The following is a 15,390-nucleotide window of genomic DNA, read 5'->3' as shown; positions in this document are numbered from 1 at the left end:
AATACAGGGCACTGTAAGCTCTGATGAGGAGAGTCTGAGTAACTGAGGAGAAATGACCTCCACGGGTGATTCCCTTACCTGACTAAGTAATGAACTCATTCTTTCCTCAGTCAAGAAGAGTTTGCATCAGAGAATGATCTTCTAAAACCCCCAGACACCAACAAAACAAAACAATATCGCAAAGCAACAGCAACAAAAGACTAATTATGTCAAGAGCAATGGGGAGTGAAAAGTTTTAAGTCACTTAAGGCATTTTCACATCCGTTTCCTCTCTTTTTCATTCTGTCCCTTCTTTCAATGGGACATTGAATGTAGTTCATGTAGAGTTGACCTTGGATTGGCCTAAGTTATTTAGCATGTCTATTCCCATGGCCTCAGCAAGTAGCTCAGGAATGAGCCAATAAGACACAATATACCATTTGCTGGAGTTTCCAAGAAAGTGTCCCCTTTTGCTGGATATCCTAGTGTCACCATGTGATACTCATAAACTGCTGCAGCCATGTATTTATCCAAGAGGTACCAGCTGGAGATAAAGCTGACACAGAGAAGACAGAACTACAAGACGAAAGGCTTGGTTACGTAACACAGTCTGAGTCTTGGATCAGTTCAGTTCAGTTCAGTCGCTCAATTGTGTCCGACTCTTTGCAACCCTATGGACTGCAGCATGACAGGCCTTCCTGTGCAACAACCCCCGGAATTTACTCAAACTCATGTCTGTTGAGTCGGTAATGCCATCCAACTATCTCATCCTCTATTGTCCCCTTCTCCTCCTACCCTCAATCTTTGCAGCATCAGCGTCTTTTCTAATGAGTCAGCTCTTCGCATCAGGTGGCAAAAGATTGGAGTTTCAGCTTCAACATCAGCACTTCCAGTGAACACCCAGGACTGATTTCCTTTAGGATGGACAGGTTGGATCTCCTTCCTGTCCAAGGGACTCTCAAGAGTCTTCTCCAACACCATAGTTCAAAAGCATCAATTCTTTGGCACTCAGCTTTCTTTATAGTCCAACTTTCACATCCATACACGACCACTGGAAAAAAATAGCCTCGACTAGATGGACCTTTGTTGGCAAAGTAATATCTCTGCTTTTTAATATGCTGTCTAGGTTGGTCATAACTTTCCTTCCAAGGAGTAAGCATCTTTTAATTTCATGGCTGCATTCCCCATCTGCAGTGATTTTGGAGCCAAGAAAAATAAAGTCAGCACTGTTTCCACTGTTCCCCATCTATTTGCCATGAAGTGATGGAACCAGATGCCATGATCTTAGTTTTCTGAATGCTGAACTTTAAGCCAACTTTTTCACTCTCCTCTTTCAGATTCATCAAAAGGCTCTTTAGTTCTTCTTCACCTTCTGCCATAAGGGTGGTTTCATCTGCATATCTGAGGTTAATGATATTTCTCCAGGCAATCTTGATTCCAGCTTGTGCTCCATCCAGCCCAGCATTTCTCATAATTTAGTCTGCATACATCCCTGGTGGCTCAGAGGTTAAAGCGTCTGCCTGCAATGCAGGAGACCTGGGTTCGATCCCTGGGTTGGGAAGATCCCCTGGAGAAGAAAATGGCAACCCACTCCAGTATTCTTGCCTGGAGAACCCCATGGACGGAGGAGCCTGGTGGGCTACAGTCCATGGGGTCGCAAAGAGTCAGATATGACTGAGAGACTTCACTTCTTCTAGTCTGCATATAAGTTAAATAAGCAGGGTGACAATATATAGCCTTGACGTACTCCTTTTCCTATTTGAAACAGGTCTGTTGTTCCTCCAGTTCTAACTGTTGCTTCCTGACCTGCATACAGGTTTCTCAAGAGACAGGTCAGGTGGTCTGGTATTTCCATCTCTTTCAGAATTTTCCACAGTTTATTGTGATCCACACAGTCAAAGGCTTTGGCATAGTAAATAAAGCAGAAATGGATGTTTTCTGGAACTCTCTTGCTTTTTCAATGATCTAGCAAATGTTGGCAATTTGATCTCTGGTTCCTCTGCCTATTCTAAAACCAGCTTGAACATCTGGAAGTTCACGGTTCATGTATTGTTTAAACCTGGCTTGGAGAATTTTTAGCATTACTTTGCTAGCATGTGAGATGAGTGCAATTGTGCGGTAGTTTGAGCATTCTTTGGCATTGACTTTCTTTGGGATTGGAAGGAAAACTGACCTTTTCCAGTTCTGTGGCCACTGCTCAGTTTTCCAAATTTGCTGGCATATTGAGTGCAGCATTTTCACAGCAGCATCTTTTAGAATTTGAAATAGCTTAACTGAAATTCCATCACCTCTGCTAGGTTTGTTTGTAGTGATGTTTCCTAAGGCCCACTTGACTTCGCATTCCAGGATGTCTGGCTCTAGGTGAGTGACCACACCATCATGGTTATCTGGGTTGTGAAGATCTTTTTTGTACAGTTTTTCTGTGTATTCTTGCCAAGGTTACACCTTTTCTTAATATCTTCTGCCTCTGTTACGTCTATACCATTTCTTTCATTGAGCCCATCTTTGCATGAAACTTTCCCTTGGTAGCTCTAATTTTCTTGAAGAGATCTCTAGTCCTTCCCATTCTATTGTTTTCCTCTATTTCTTCACATTGATCAGTGAGGAAGGCTTTCTTATCTCTCCTTGCTATTCTTTGGAACTCTGCATTCAAATAGGTATATCTTTCCTTTTCCCCTTTGCTTTCCCCTTCTCTTCTTTTCACAGCTATTTGTAAGGCCTCCTCAGACATTTTGCTGTTTTGCATTTCGTTTTTTTGGGGAGTTCAAATAGCTCAACTGGAATTCCATCACCTCCACTAGCTTTGTTCATAGTTATGCTTCCTAAGGCCCACTTGACTTCACATTCCAGGATGTCTGGCTCTAGGTGAGTGATCACACCAACGTGATTATCTGGGTCGTAGAGATCTTTTTTGTATAGTTCTTCTGTGTATTCTTGCTGCCTCTTCTTATATCTTCTGCTTCTGTTAGTTCCCTACCATTTCTATCCTTTATTGAGCCCATCTTTGTATGAAAGTTTCCTTTGGTATCTCTAATTTTCTTCAAGAGATCTCTAGTCTTTCCCATTCTGTTGTTTTTCTCTATTTCTTTGCATTGATCGCTGAGGAAGGCTTTCTTATCTCTCCTTGCTATTCTTTGAACTCTACATTCAAATGGATGTCTTCCCTTTTCTCCTTTGCTTTTTGCTTCCTTTCTTTCCACAGCTATTTGTAAGGGCTCCTTAGACAGTCATTTTGCTTTTTAAAATTTCTTTTTCTTGGGGATGGTCTTGACTCCTGATTCCTGTACAGTGTCACGAAGCTCCATCCATAGTTAATCAGGCACTCTATCAGATCTAATCCCTTAAATCTATTTCTTACTTCCATGGTATAGTCATAAGGATTTGATTTAGGTCATACCTGAATGGTCTAGTGGTTTTCTCCACTTTCTTCAATTTCAGTCTGAATTTGGCAATAAGGAGTTCATAATCTGAAAGTGCAGCCCTCAATATGCCAGCAAATTTGGAAAACTCAGCAGTTTTCTACAGGACTGGAAAAGGTCAGTTTTCATTCCAATCCTAAAGAAAGGCAATGCCAAAGAATGCTCAAACTACCGCACAATTGCACTCATCTCACATGCTAGCAAATAATGCTCAAAATTCTCCAAGCCAGGCTTCAGCAATACATGAACCGTGAAGTTCCAGATGTTCAAGCTGGTTTTAGAATAGGCAGAGGAACCAGAGATCAAACTGCCAACATCCGCTGGATCATCAAAAAAGTAATAGAGTTCCAGAAAAACATCTATTTCTACTTTATTGACTATGCCAAAGCCTTTGACTGTCTGGATCACAATAAACTGTGGAAAATTCTGAAAGAGATGGGAATACCAGACCACCTGACCTGCCTCTTGAGAAACCTGTATGCAGGTCAGGAAGCAACAGTTAGAACTGGACATGGAACAACAGACCTGTTCCAAATAGGAAAAGGAGTACGTCAAGGCTATATATTGTCACCCTGCTTATTTAACTTATATGCAGAGTACATCATGAGAAACGCTGGGCTGGAAGAAGCACAAGCTGGAATCAAGATCGCCGGGAGAAATATCAATAACCTCAGATATGCAGAGGACACCACCCTTATGGCAGAAAGTGAAGAGGAACTCAAAAGCCTCTTGATGAAAGTGAAAGTGGAGAGTGAAAAAGTTAGCTTAAAGCTCAACATTCAGAAAACGAAGATCATGGCATCTGGTCCCATCACTTCATGGGAAATAGATGGGGAAACAGTGGAAACAGTGTCAGAATTTATGTTTTTGGGCTCCAAAATCACTGCAGATGGTGATTGCAGCCATGAAATTAAAAGACGCTTACTCCTTGGAAGGAAAGTTTTGACTAACCTAGGTAGCATGTTCAAAAGCAGAGACATTACTTTGCCAACAAAGGTCTGTCTAGTCAAGGCTATAGTTTTTCCAGTGGTCATGTACGGATGTGAGAGTTGGACTGTGAAGAAAGCTGAGCGCCGAAGAATTGATGCTTTTGAACTGTGGTGTTGGAGAAGACTCTTGAGAGTCCCTTGGACTGCAAGGAGATCCAACCAGTCCATCCTAAAGATCAGTCCTGGGTGTTCATTGGAAGTACTGGTGCTAAAGCTGAAATTCCAATACTTTGGCCACCTGATGAGAACAGTTGACTCATTGGAAAAGACCCTGATGCTGGGAGGGATGGGGGGCAGGAGGAGAAGGGTACAACAGAGGATGAGATGGCTGGATGGCATCACCGACTCGATGGATATGAGTTTGAGTGAACTCCGGGAGTTGGTGATGGACAGGGAGGCCTGACGTGCTGCAATTCATAGGTTCGCAGAGTCGGACACGATTGAGCAACTGAGCTAAACTGAACGGAATTAAACTATGGTGAAGGTAATGAAGACAATGGTGACCTCCCTCAAAAGATCCCATGCATGTATTGCTACAGTTCGTGCCCCCAACCCTGAAGCAGGCCACCACTCACCCATGCCTTCGTTGGAGACACCCAGACACCCACAGGCACGTCTCCTGTTGGGTCACTGTTCTTTTCTCTTGGGTCCTGGTGTACAAGGTTCTGTTGTGCTCTCCAAGAGTCTATTTCCCAGGCCTATGTAAGTTCTGGAAGTCTATTGTGGGGTTAATGGTGACCTCCTCCAAGAGGACTTAATGCCATACCCACACCCAGATCCCCTGTCCCTGCGGCAGACCACTGCTGACCCGTACCTCCACAGATGTTCAAACAGTCGGATCAAGCTTTAACAAAACTAGACTACCCCTAAAATGCTCAGTTGAGACAGACAATTCTTTTTCATTTGATTTAAACCCATATGGGTTAGGCTATCTGTCACTTGCGACAGGAATATTCTTAACTGATATATGTAACATGATCACATTTACATTTTATAAAGCTTGTTTGGGCTACAGAGATACATTGTAAGCAGGAAGGCAGGGAGAACTGTTAAGATTTGAATAGTAATCTGGTTGAGAAATGGTATGGCTGGTGGGGGCAGGGATGGGGGCAACTGGAGCAGAGAAAAGTGATAGATTTAAGGGATATTTAGGGTACTAGTTAGAGGATTTGGATGTGGAGAGAAAAGTTAAAAATTACTTGTGTCAATAGGCTTTCTGACTTGAGTTAGTGGATTGGGGGCATCATTCACTGAGGTGAGGAGATTGGATATTGTTTGCCAAACAATACTGGATATTGCTTATTCAATCCAGATTGCATAAGGTTTGCCTATAGAATGTCTGTGTGAGATGACAAATGGGGTACTGAATATATGGGTCTGAAATTCAACAGAGAGGACTAGGCTGTTACAGATTTAAGTGTATTCAGAGTAAATGAAGTTGTTTAGTAAGAAAGACAGAATATCAATATCTAAGAAAAGGCAAAGGAGATGAAGAAGGAACAGACAGAAGGTAATTCATGAATGTGCAGCATCACAGGAGCCAAACACACACACACACACACACACACACACACACAAAACGGTTTAGGAAGGCCAGAGTGGCAAATGCTGTTTTGTTCAACTCTCTGCGACCCCATGGACTGTAGCCCACCAGGCTCCTCTGTCTATAGAATTTTCCAGGCCAGAATACCATAAGGGGTTGCCATTTCTACTCCAGGGGATCTTCTAGACCCAGGAATGGAACTCACATCTTTTGTGTCTCCTGTACTGATAGGTGGATTCTTTACCACTACTGCAACGTGGGAAGTTAAGAGGTAAAGTTGGATGGAACTGGGAAGGTTCCTTTAAATCTAAGAACATGGAGGTCAGTAGCAAATTTTGAACTATAATGGGTACAATCTAGATTATAGCAGGTTGAGGGTAAGTGAGTGTGTGTTTGTGTGTGTTGTATGTGAGAAAGTAGAATCATCAAATGAGAAGAACTTTTTCTAGTTATTCTACTTTGCAGTCACATTTTTCAAAAGTCATGAGCTAAGTCATCAGCCCCCTTTAGTTTCTAATACTGACCTAGTTGGTGCTCTTATCCAGTCTCATCTTTTTGGTGATTACCAGTTTGGAATAATTAGAAACCATGCTCCAATAAACACTATTTTACACATTAAAAAAAAAAAAAGTATGGATGAGATGGTATCAGACCATTATCCTTCCTCTAGTCCTTGAGGTCCTATGCTGCTACTCTGCCCTAATACCTACTACTCTGTCCCTTGGTTATTTGGTACTCATCAAACATAAGACACCTTCCTGTTGTAGACCCTTTGCACTGGCTATTCCTTGTTCCCGGAGTATTCCTAAGATCTTCACAAGGCTCTCTCCCTCTCCTAAGTCTGTTCCTATGGTACCTCCACAAAACTCACCTGGCCACACTATTTAAAATTCCAATTTGCTTCCCTGATACTCTCATTCCCCTCTACCCTGCCTTACTTCTTTTCTTCACACAACTAACATGTATAAGTTCAACATACAGTGAATTTCATTATGTTTATGACAAAGATAAAATATTAAAAGCAACAAGAGAAAAATGACAAATAAGATACAAGGGAACTTCCATCAGGTTATCAGCTGATTTCTCAACAGAAACTCTACAAGCCAGAAGAGAATGGCATGATATATTTAAGTGATGAAAGAGAAGAACCTACAACCAAGAATACGCTACCCAGCAAGACTCTCATTCAGATTTGATGGAGAAATCAAAAGTTTTCCAGACAAGCAAAAGTTAAAAGAATTCAACACCACCAAACCAGCTTTACAACAAATTCTGAAGGAACTCTAGGCAGGAAACAAGACAAGGAAAAGACCTACAGAAAATAAACCCAAAACAATTAAGAAAATGGTAATAGGATCAAACATATCAATAATTACCTTAAATGTAAATGGATTAAATGCACCAACCAAAAGACACTGATGAAAACATGTACTTCCACTTACCACATCACTGTTTGATCCCCCAAACTGTATGTAATTATGTTAGAGTTAGGTTAATCATGTTCCCATTATGGCTTGCAATTGTCATTATCCTTTACTTTTTGTCTGGCTATTGATTGTGAAAACTGATAAACAACTTTTATTATTGTGATTGTGTAACTTATTCACTTAATACCATTGTATCATGATTGGTCACAGAAAAATAATAGAATTCTACATCACCAAAACTGTCATTTAATAGAAAAACCTGTAATCACTTTCTAAAATCCAGATGCATATCAGAATTATCTTGGGAACTTTTGAAAAATACAAATGCCCAGATACTGTTTTTTTTTCCTCCAAAGCTCCAGATATGTTTCTAGTGAGCAGTCATGTTTAAAAACAACTGGACTCTGATGATGTTTTACTTTTATCTAGTTTGTTTCACTTTTTCTATTTCATATTCAGTGTTCCCGTTTCATTTAGTTTATGTTTTCCAGTTTCTCCATCTCTCTTTGGTTGTTGTTCTTCCTCAAGCCTTTATTTAGTAGAAAAACTTTTGTATATGTATATATATAATATATATATTAGATAACATTAATTTTTACCTGATAAAAAATTTATGGCATTAAATAAATAAATCTAAGTTGGATAAGGAAGGGAGTGAAAATATAAAGGGGCTGAGAGGAACTAAAAGGTTCCATGAACTACAGCAGTGATTGTCAAACTTTAGTGGTGTAAGAATCACCTGGAAAGGGGCAGATTCTGAATTATTCAGTAGGTCGGAGTGAAGACCAAAATTTATTTTCAACAAAGATCCTAGTTGATTCTGATGTAAGAGGGCCATGGACCAATTTTTGAGTAGTAGTGGATGTGAAATGATAGTTTAAAGTGCTATTTTGAAAGAAGCTGAGAGAAAGAGAGAGGGAAATAGTGGGGGAGTGGTGATATTTACTGCAGGAATAGGTGGTTACAGTGTGAGATGACTAATTTATTATCTCAAAGATGGAACAGCCTAGAATGATGAAAGGTTTAGAGTATGCCCAAGGCAGTGGGTGGCTGAAGTGGAGAGTGAAGTGGAAATAAATATCACCAGGGGGGAGTGCCAAAAGTCTAGGTAATAATCCATGTGGACCCTAAAGCTGCCCCAGATGATGGCAGTACTTGTAAGCCACAGGCAAAACTATGAGCAAAGTTCAAAACCATTAGTAAATGAGGGGAGGGAACTACAGGTGGGTAGAGACCAAGCCAAAATATGAAGTTGAAGGACCTGAGTTTTTATGCAATGGCAGAGAAGTGAAACTGGCCAATAGTAGGTGAGCCCTTATTATCTGGCAGGCTTTACTTACATCAGTCCATTTCACTCTCACCAACAACTCACAAACTTCATATAAAGTGAAAGTGAAAGTGAAGTCACTCAGTTGTGTCCGACTCTTTGCGTCCCCATGAACTGTAGCCTACCAGGCTCCTCCATCCATGGGATTTTCCAGGCAAGAGTACTGGAGTGGTTTGCCATTTCCTTTTCCAGGGGATCTTCCCGACCCAGGGATCGAACCCAGGTCTCCCGCATTGTAGGCAGACACTTCACCATCTGAGCCACCAGGGAAGTCATATAAATAAAGTAGGTGCTATTTTTATTCCACTGTTATGAGGAAACAGAAGCTGTTTTAATACAGTTTAGCAAAAAAAAAAAAAAAAGATCTCCAGAATATTGTTAGGGGTGAGGTTACCAATGGAAATATTCCTTTAAATTTTATTTTTACTGAAAGATTTTTTGTTTTCAATATCCAGCAAGTGGCAGCACCAAGTAATTTTATATTAGATCATTTAATAGAAACAACACACTCTGCGTGTATCAAGAGTTCTGTCTACTCCATGCCTTGATGATTTCTTCAGCGGCATCCAGTGTACTGTCTTTCTGTAAATTAATGAAATAGTTATCATTACAAATCAAAATAAATTCAAGATGAAGTAAAGATTTAAATACAAAAAGTAAACCAAAGTCAGTCCATCTGTAAGAGTCATGTAGTGGTTTGGGAACTGAGTGGTCCTCAACCCCTGATAACTTGAGCCAGGCTTTAGCTGGTCCTTAGCCTCTGCAGCTAAGACAGAGTCCAGGACCATGGCATGGGGATGGGGGATACCTTGAGTGGTGTCACTGGAAGCTCTACCCCATTTTAAACCACTTAACCTCAGCAGGAACACAGAAACTGGGAAGTGGCATCTATAGCATCATCCTTTGCCTTGGTGGCCAAATACACAAGTCACAAGCTCTTTAAGGAGCCTAGCAGCAAATCAAACAGGCCGAATATTTATAATGCCATTATCCCATTGCTGTTGGGCTATAAAAGTGAATGAGCCTCACAAGAATTCAATGTTAGGGGAGCTATAGACGTGTCAACAGCAGTCATTACATTATACTATTTTGTGATGCTGGCTGCCAGTTCAGAGCACTTTATTACTACTATCCTGACACCAAAAGAACTTTGCAAATTAACTAATATGGGGCCAAGGAACATTACCAAGAAAATGATCAACAATCTGTATATACAGCTCAGTCTGAAAACAGCTTAACCTAATTCCAGCCAAAACCATGTCTGTCAGATCAGTGTGGATGCCCTCACTGCCAAAGACTCAGACTTATAAATGACATTGATGCAGGAGAGCCTGAAGGATGTACTGATGAGATCCATATTTACGGTTTAGTTCGTTTGGGTAGAAGAGCGCAAAATCACAGACTTCTCTCAAAGAGCCTTGTAGACAACAAAAGGAAACCCCTCCCTTAGCTCTCAACAAAGAGGATGCCAGGCGGAGTGAGACTACAATAATAAATTAATATACAATTACAGAAAAAAGTCAAAGGATACAGAAGAGTTTACACTGAAAAACAGTCATCTGTTTCTTCCCTTCTTGTGCCTTCCTACTACTCCCATCATCCTCTAAGTCAACTTCCTAAGGCAATTGTGGTTTTAGTTCTGGTGATTACCATCAAAATCTAAGTAATGTATGCTCCTAATTTTTTAATTTATCAACTTCAGACAATGTTTACCATTCTCTGCTCTGAATGGGGAAAAATTGGTTCTTTCATACTACTCTGCGCCCTCCTATTGAAGTCTCACAGTTATAAGCTCCTAACACCACAGTTAGAGGGCCAACTGTAATGATATAATTTATTTGTTTTTTGAACAGGTAATATGTACATATGGTATAGAATTAAATTGATGGATAAACTTCCTCTTGCTTTCTCTACTCTTTTCCTTTCTCTTCCATCTCTACAGAATGACTTACTCCAAAGCCATTAGGAGGGAAACAGATCATGTAGGGGGGTGGGAGAGCCTCATCAGCCTGGTGCAGGATGCTACAGGCAGAGTAAGTAAGACGACCTTCCAACATGGGTGGCACGAGGTGGTGGTGATGACAGTAGTGGCACTGATCAGGATCAGGGCGTCAGAATCGAGGGGTTAAGTAAGCAAGGCATCTGTATGGCAGGGTAGTTCCAGGCAGCATGGAGCCTGGAGGGGATGAGGCAGGCATCTGCCAATGCAGACGGGTATGGAGTGTCAGAGCCTGTAAGGGAAGAGGAGCGCTTCTATGCAGTGGGTGACAGTGGTGGCTCTGTATGTGGTGCTGGAGACTGAGGAGAGTATCTCTGCAGGAAGGTGATGGAAGCAGGTCAGCACATGGTGCTGAAGCTCAGGTGAGGTGAGGACAGTGACCATACAGGGGAAGGGCCGGCAGACTGGTAAAAATGTCAAAGCCTGAGTAGGGTGAAGGGTGTCTGTTGGGGTGGTGGGTGGAGGGGCAGTAGCACGGACAGGAGACTGGTCACACGCAGAGGTACTGATCAAAGAAGTGGTTAAGTGACGAGCAAGGTGTTTCTACTGTCAATACTGTCAAAGAAGGTTGTGACTAACATGTATAGGGAGAAAGCTAGAATAAACTTGGAGGTGGTTTCAATGTATTTAGATAGTCATAGGAATAAGTAGAATAGATACAGACATAGAAAGGATGGACATACATTTACATGTTCCCTATCTCTGTCTTCTGGGAGGGCCTAGGAATACTAATACCCCAATGAGCACTCGTCATGCCCAGATCTTGGTTTCTTAATACCATTCTCCAGTAAAAGGTGATTTCAGGTTGAGCTGGACAATAACAAAGTGAACCTACTGCATCTTGAAATGCCAGAAAGTAAGAAAATGCTCAAAAAATGATGGGAGACGTGTCAAAGGAAACAGAGACCAGCTTAACGGGGTTCCTAATGGCCAAATTTTGGAAAATTTGAGCATCAAAATAAGTAATAATAATAAATTTTAACCCACTGAATAAAACAAGAATCTATGAGTCCTTACATATATGAATGGTTAAATGAATAAATTATTTGATGTGATATGGAATATTTTCATAGTTTCAAAGTACTTCACCACAAAACATTCATTATTCATCAAGGAAAAAGTGAAACTTTACAGTAGAGAAGCCTGGCAGACACCACCTCAATAAACTTATTAAACTTAACATCATCAGTTGTAGATAAAACTAAAATCATGTGCTATCTGATAGGATGCAAAACAATGAACAAAATATCACTTCTGTAGTTTCTACCAAAAGTGCATAACTGAGAGGGAGAGGGTGGGAAGATTTGGGAGAATGGCATTGAAACATGTGAAATGTCATGTATTAAACGAGATGCCAGTCCAGGTTCAATGCACGATGCTGGATGCTTGGGGCTGGTGCACTGGGACGACCCAGAGGGATGGTATGGGGAGGGAGGAGGGAGGAGGGTTCAGGATGGGGAACACATGAGAAATAAAGGAATAAAAATTTAAAAACCAAAAAAAAAAAAAAAAAAGTGCATAACCTGAATCTATCCATGAGTAAATGTCAAACAAACATTGAGGGACTTTCTTCAAAATAACTGGTCAATAATTTTCAAAAGTATCAAGATTATGAAAATCAAGGAAATCTGAGGAAACTTCCCAGCTTGAAGAAGACATGACAACTTAATGCAATGCACGATTCTGGCTTGGACTGACTGACTGATGACTGGTTGATTGACACAATTGTGGCCTGGGTTTATTTATTTATTTGCTTGTTATAAACAAGGACATTATTGGGGCAATCAGTGAAACCTGAATTAGATCTGAGGATTAGACAGAATAATATAGCACTCTTAAGTTCATAATGTTGATGGTTATATTGTAGAAGAATGTTGTATAATGGAGAATGCATAATAAGGTATTTGGTGGTAACAGAGGCATCAATAATTAAGTTAGGAACTTGCCCTACAATTGTTTGGAAAAACAGGTTTCAAAACTTATTTACTGAGACTATTTAAACATATATTTCTTTAGGTAATCCAGCCTCCCATCCATCTCTCTCAGCCATTCAGTTTTCCTCCCCAGAAGCAACACTGGATTTTATTATGTATCCTTCCAGAGAGAGAGTTGAGGCATTTAAAAGCTTCTTCTCCTTCCCTTTCCTTCTTTTCCTTTTTATGTAAATGATATCGTTCCTCACAAACTAGTCTGCTCCTTGCTTTACACTTATTCTCTAGCACTCCACAGAGCTGCTTCACTCGTTTAGGTATGTGAATGTACCATAATTTATTTAAGCAGTCTGCACTGGTGAGTATTGTGGTTGTCTATTATAACTTTTTGATATTACAAACAATGCTGCATTGAAAATCGTTGAATATAGACCTTCAATATGCAAGTAAATCCACAGGAAAAAATCCTACAAGCAGAATTGGTGGGCCAAAAGACATGTGCATCTACATTTAAATAATTTTCAAACTAACCACTGTAGAGATTTTACAAATTATACTTGTACTCTCAATCAATGCATGAGAGTATCTTAGGAAACTTTCCAGTTGTTTTGGTTATTTCCAATCTAACAGATAATATAAAATTTCATGGCAGTTTCATTTTTCATTTCTCTTATTATTGAGATGTATCCTTTTATATATTTGACAGCTACTGAGGATTTTACTAATAACCATTGTAAAGTGCTGCCTTTGGTTTGTTTTGTCCTAAAATTCGACCTGCTTTCTTTCAGCTTCCACTTTCTTGGCATGTTTTGCCATCCTTTTCTTTTTCGCTTTTCCAAGCAATTGGGTTAGGTGTGTCAGCTTTCCCTAGGGGCTTGATGTTGCTCCAATACTGAATGCTGATGGAAAGGAGGTGAGTCTACACTGATCTTCCTCCTCTCCTGTCTCCATGGAGGCCTCGATCACCTTGTGTAGATACCAAAGGATCATTTATGAAGTCCAATATATTAAACAAGGTACATCTCAGCGTTTTTCTGTGACATTCTGTGACATTCCTGAGGCAAGCCATTTCCTTCCTTGTTTCAAATGGAAAGGATTCTCAAAGCTATAAAATTCTTTCCCAATTCTATTTGTTCTGCCCCCCTCACCCCGACCCCCCACTTCTCCAGGAACTCTAGGTATATCATTTGTCTTCCACATTTATACTTTTTCTAACATTTAAAAACTCTTTGTTCCTGGGAATTCCCTGGCAGCCCAGTCCTTAGGACTCCATGCTTTCACTGCTGAGGGCCCAAGTTCAATTCCTGGTCGGGAACTAAGATCCTACAAGCTGTATGGTATAGCCAAAAAAAAAAAAAAAGAAAGAAATTCTTTGTTCCCTTCACTTCTTTTCACCCACTTTCCTCAATCCTCAGTGTGCTTACAGAAGAATTTAGTGTTCTCTTTGCTGCTTCCAATGTCACTACAGTTACCAATAGCTATATTTTTTCCCCTTCAATTTCTTATCTGATCTCTTACAGCTACCATTTCATCTTCTTACATTATCTTACTCTAGCTTCCCTGAATTTTAAAAAAAACTTCTGCTGTTAACTCTTGTTTTAAATGCTTTGAATTTGAAATGTAACACTTTTTTTTTGCTCTATGGCAACAGTTCTTTTTGCTTTTTGTTTTTTTTGTTGTTGTTGAATATTCTCTGATACTTATTTTTCATTATATCTTTCTCCTTCTCCTTAATAGCATCTTTATAGATTCATAGCTGGTTCCTTTTTATTACTCATTTTTGGGTGAATTCTCTTTGTAAGATGACTAAGCTACTTGCTGGCTCTATGATTTGAACATGTATTTGTAGATTTGTATAAAGGAGGAGACAGGAAAGAAGTAGAAGGGAGTAGAAATTATCTTTGGCTCACAGTAAAGTTAAATGATTGATGGAGAGTTCAGTGAAGGGGAGTTCTTTTAGACTTTATTTCTTTTTAACTAATTTAACTGTCTCCCTCCAATTTAATGTATCCACCCTGCCTCAACACAGCTTTAGAAAAAATGAGAGGGAAGAGTAAATCTATAGCCCTTTCTTTCCACTTGGTTCGCATAGGTACTGGATGACATGACCATATGTTTCTACTCTGCCTTGTCCATGCTGCCAAATAGGTTTGGAGAAGTTTCCACTCCCAGTACACGTACTGTTCCTGCTGTTCTGGATAATGAGTAGGCTATCTATTGGCTCTGCCTATTAGGCTGTAGAAGCAGGAGCTTTTCTCCATGTCTTCCCTCCACCATTTCCTTCACTGTATTTGGCAACTCTTCCTCATTTACTGGGGGATTTGGAATTTTTTTTCCATTTTCCTAGCTGTTCTTTTTAAAAAATAATTTCCAAGAAGAGAATGGGAGAAGGCCTGTTGACCATTTCTAAAACTGAAAGTCTTATGTTACTTTTTTGTTCTATTAGTTATGCTTATAACTTCAAACAATATATATTTATTCCTCTATAAATCCACTATAAGATACAAGTATTAATGGCCTTACCCTTTCTTCCACATTTCAGATAATCAAATGTTGACACTGTTAGACTGTTAAAATTTATATTCTATTCTAAATAAGTCTCCCATAGTTTGTCTATATGGTGTCTCTAAAAGTTGAAAACAGTGTTTACATCATTCTGACCAGACTTAAAGATGAGTGTGTTGGTATAGAGAGTGCCTTAATTTTGATAAGACTGTTTTCAGTAGTGATAACATCTTAAAAATAGCAACAATACATTCAGATTATTTTTTTAACA

The 15,390-nt window shown here is 39.9% G+C and overlaps 1 protein-coding gene across 4 annotated transcripts in view; it reads right to left on the bottom strand.

The window, feature by feature from the left end:
* Positions 1 to 8,956: 8,956 nt before the first annotated feature.
* Positions 8,957 to 15,390, bottom strand: part of KYAT3 (kynurenine aminotransferase 3) — a 60,638-nt gene continuing 54,204 nt past the window's right edge. For all 4 annotated transcript variants that reach the window (XM_027536630.1, XM_027536629.1, XM_027536632.1 and 1 more), the window contains one exon: positions 8,957 to 9,266. In XM_027536630.1, coding sequence (XP_027392431.1) covers positions 9,204 to 9,266 — 63 coding nt within the window. In that variant the 3' untranslated portion in view covers positions 8,957 to 9,203. The remainder of the gene's footprint in view (positions 9,267 to 15,390) is intronic.

This window comes from Bos indicus x Bos taurus, chromosome 3 (genome assembly GCF_003369695.1).
Source record: "Bos indicus x Bos taurus breed Angus x Brahman F1 hybrid chromosome 3, Bos_hybrid_MaternalHap_v2.0, whole genome shotgun sequence".
Lineage (NCBI taxonomy): Eukaryota > Metazoa > Chordata > Mammalia > Artiodactyla > Bovidae > Bos > Bos indicus x Bos taurus.
The sequence above is the reverse complement of the archived record's forward strand: the minus strand, read 5'-3'. Positions and strand labels throughout refer to the sequence as shown.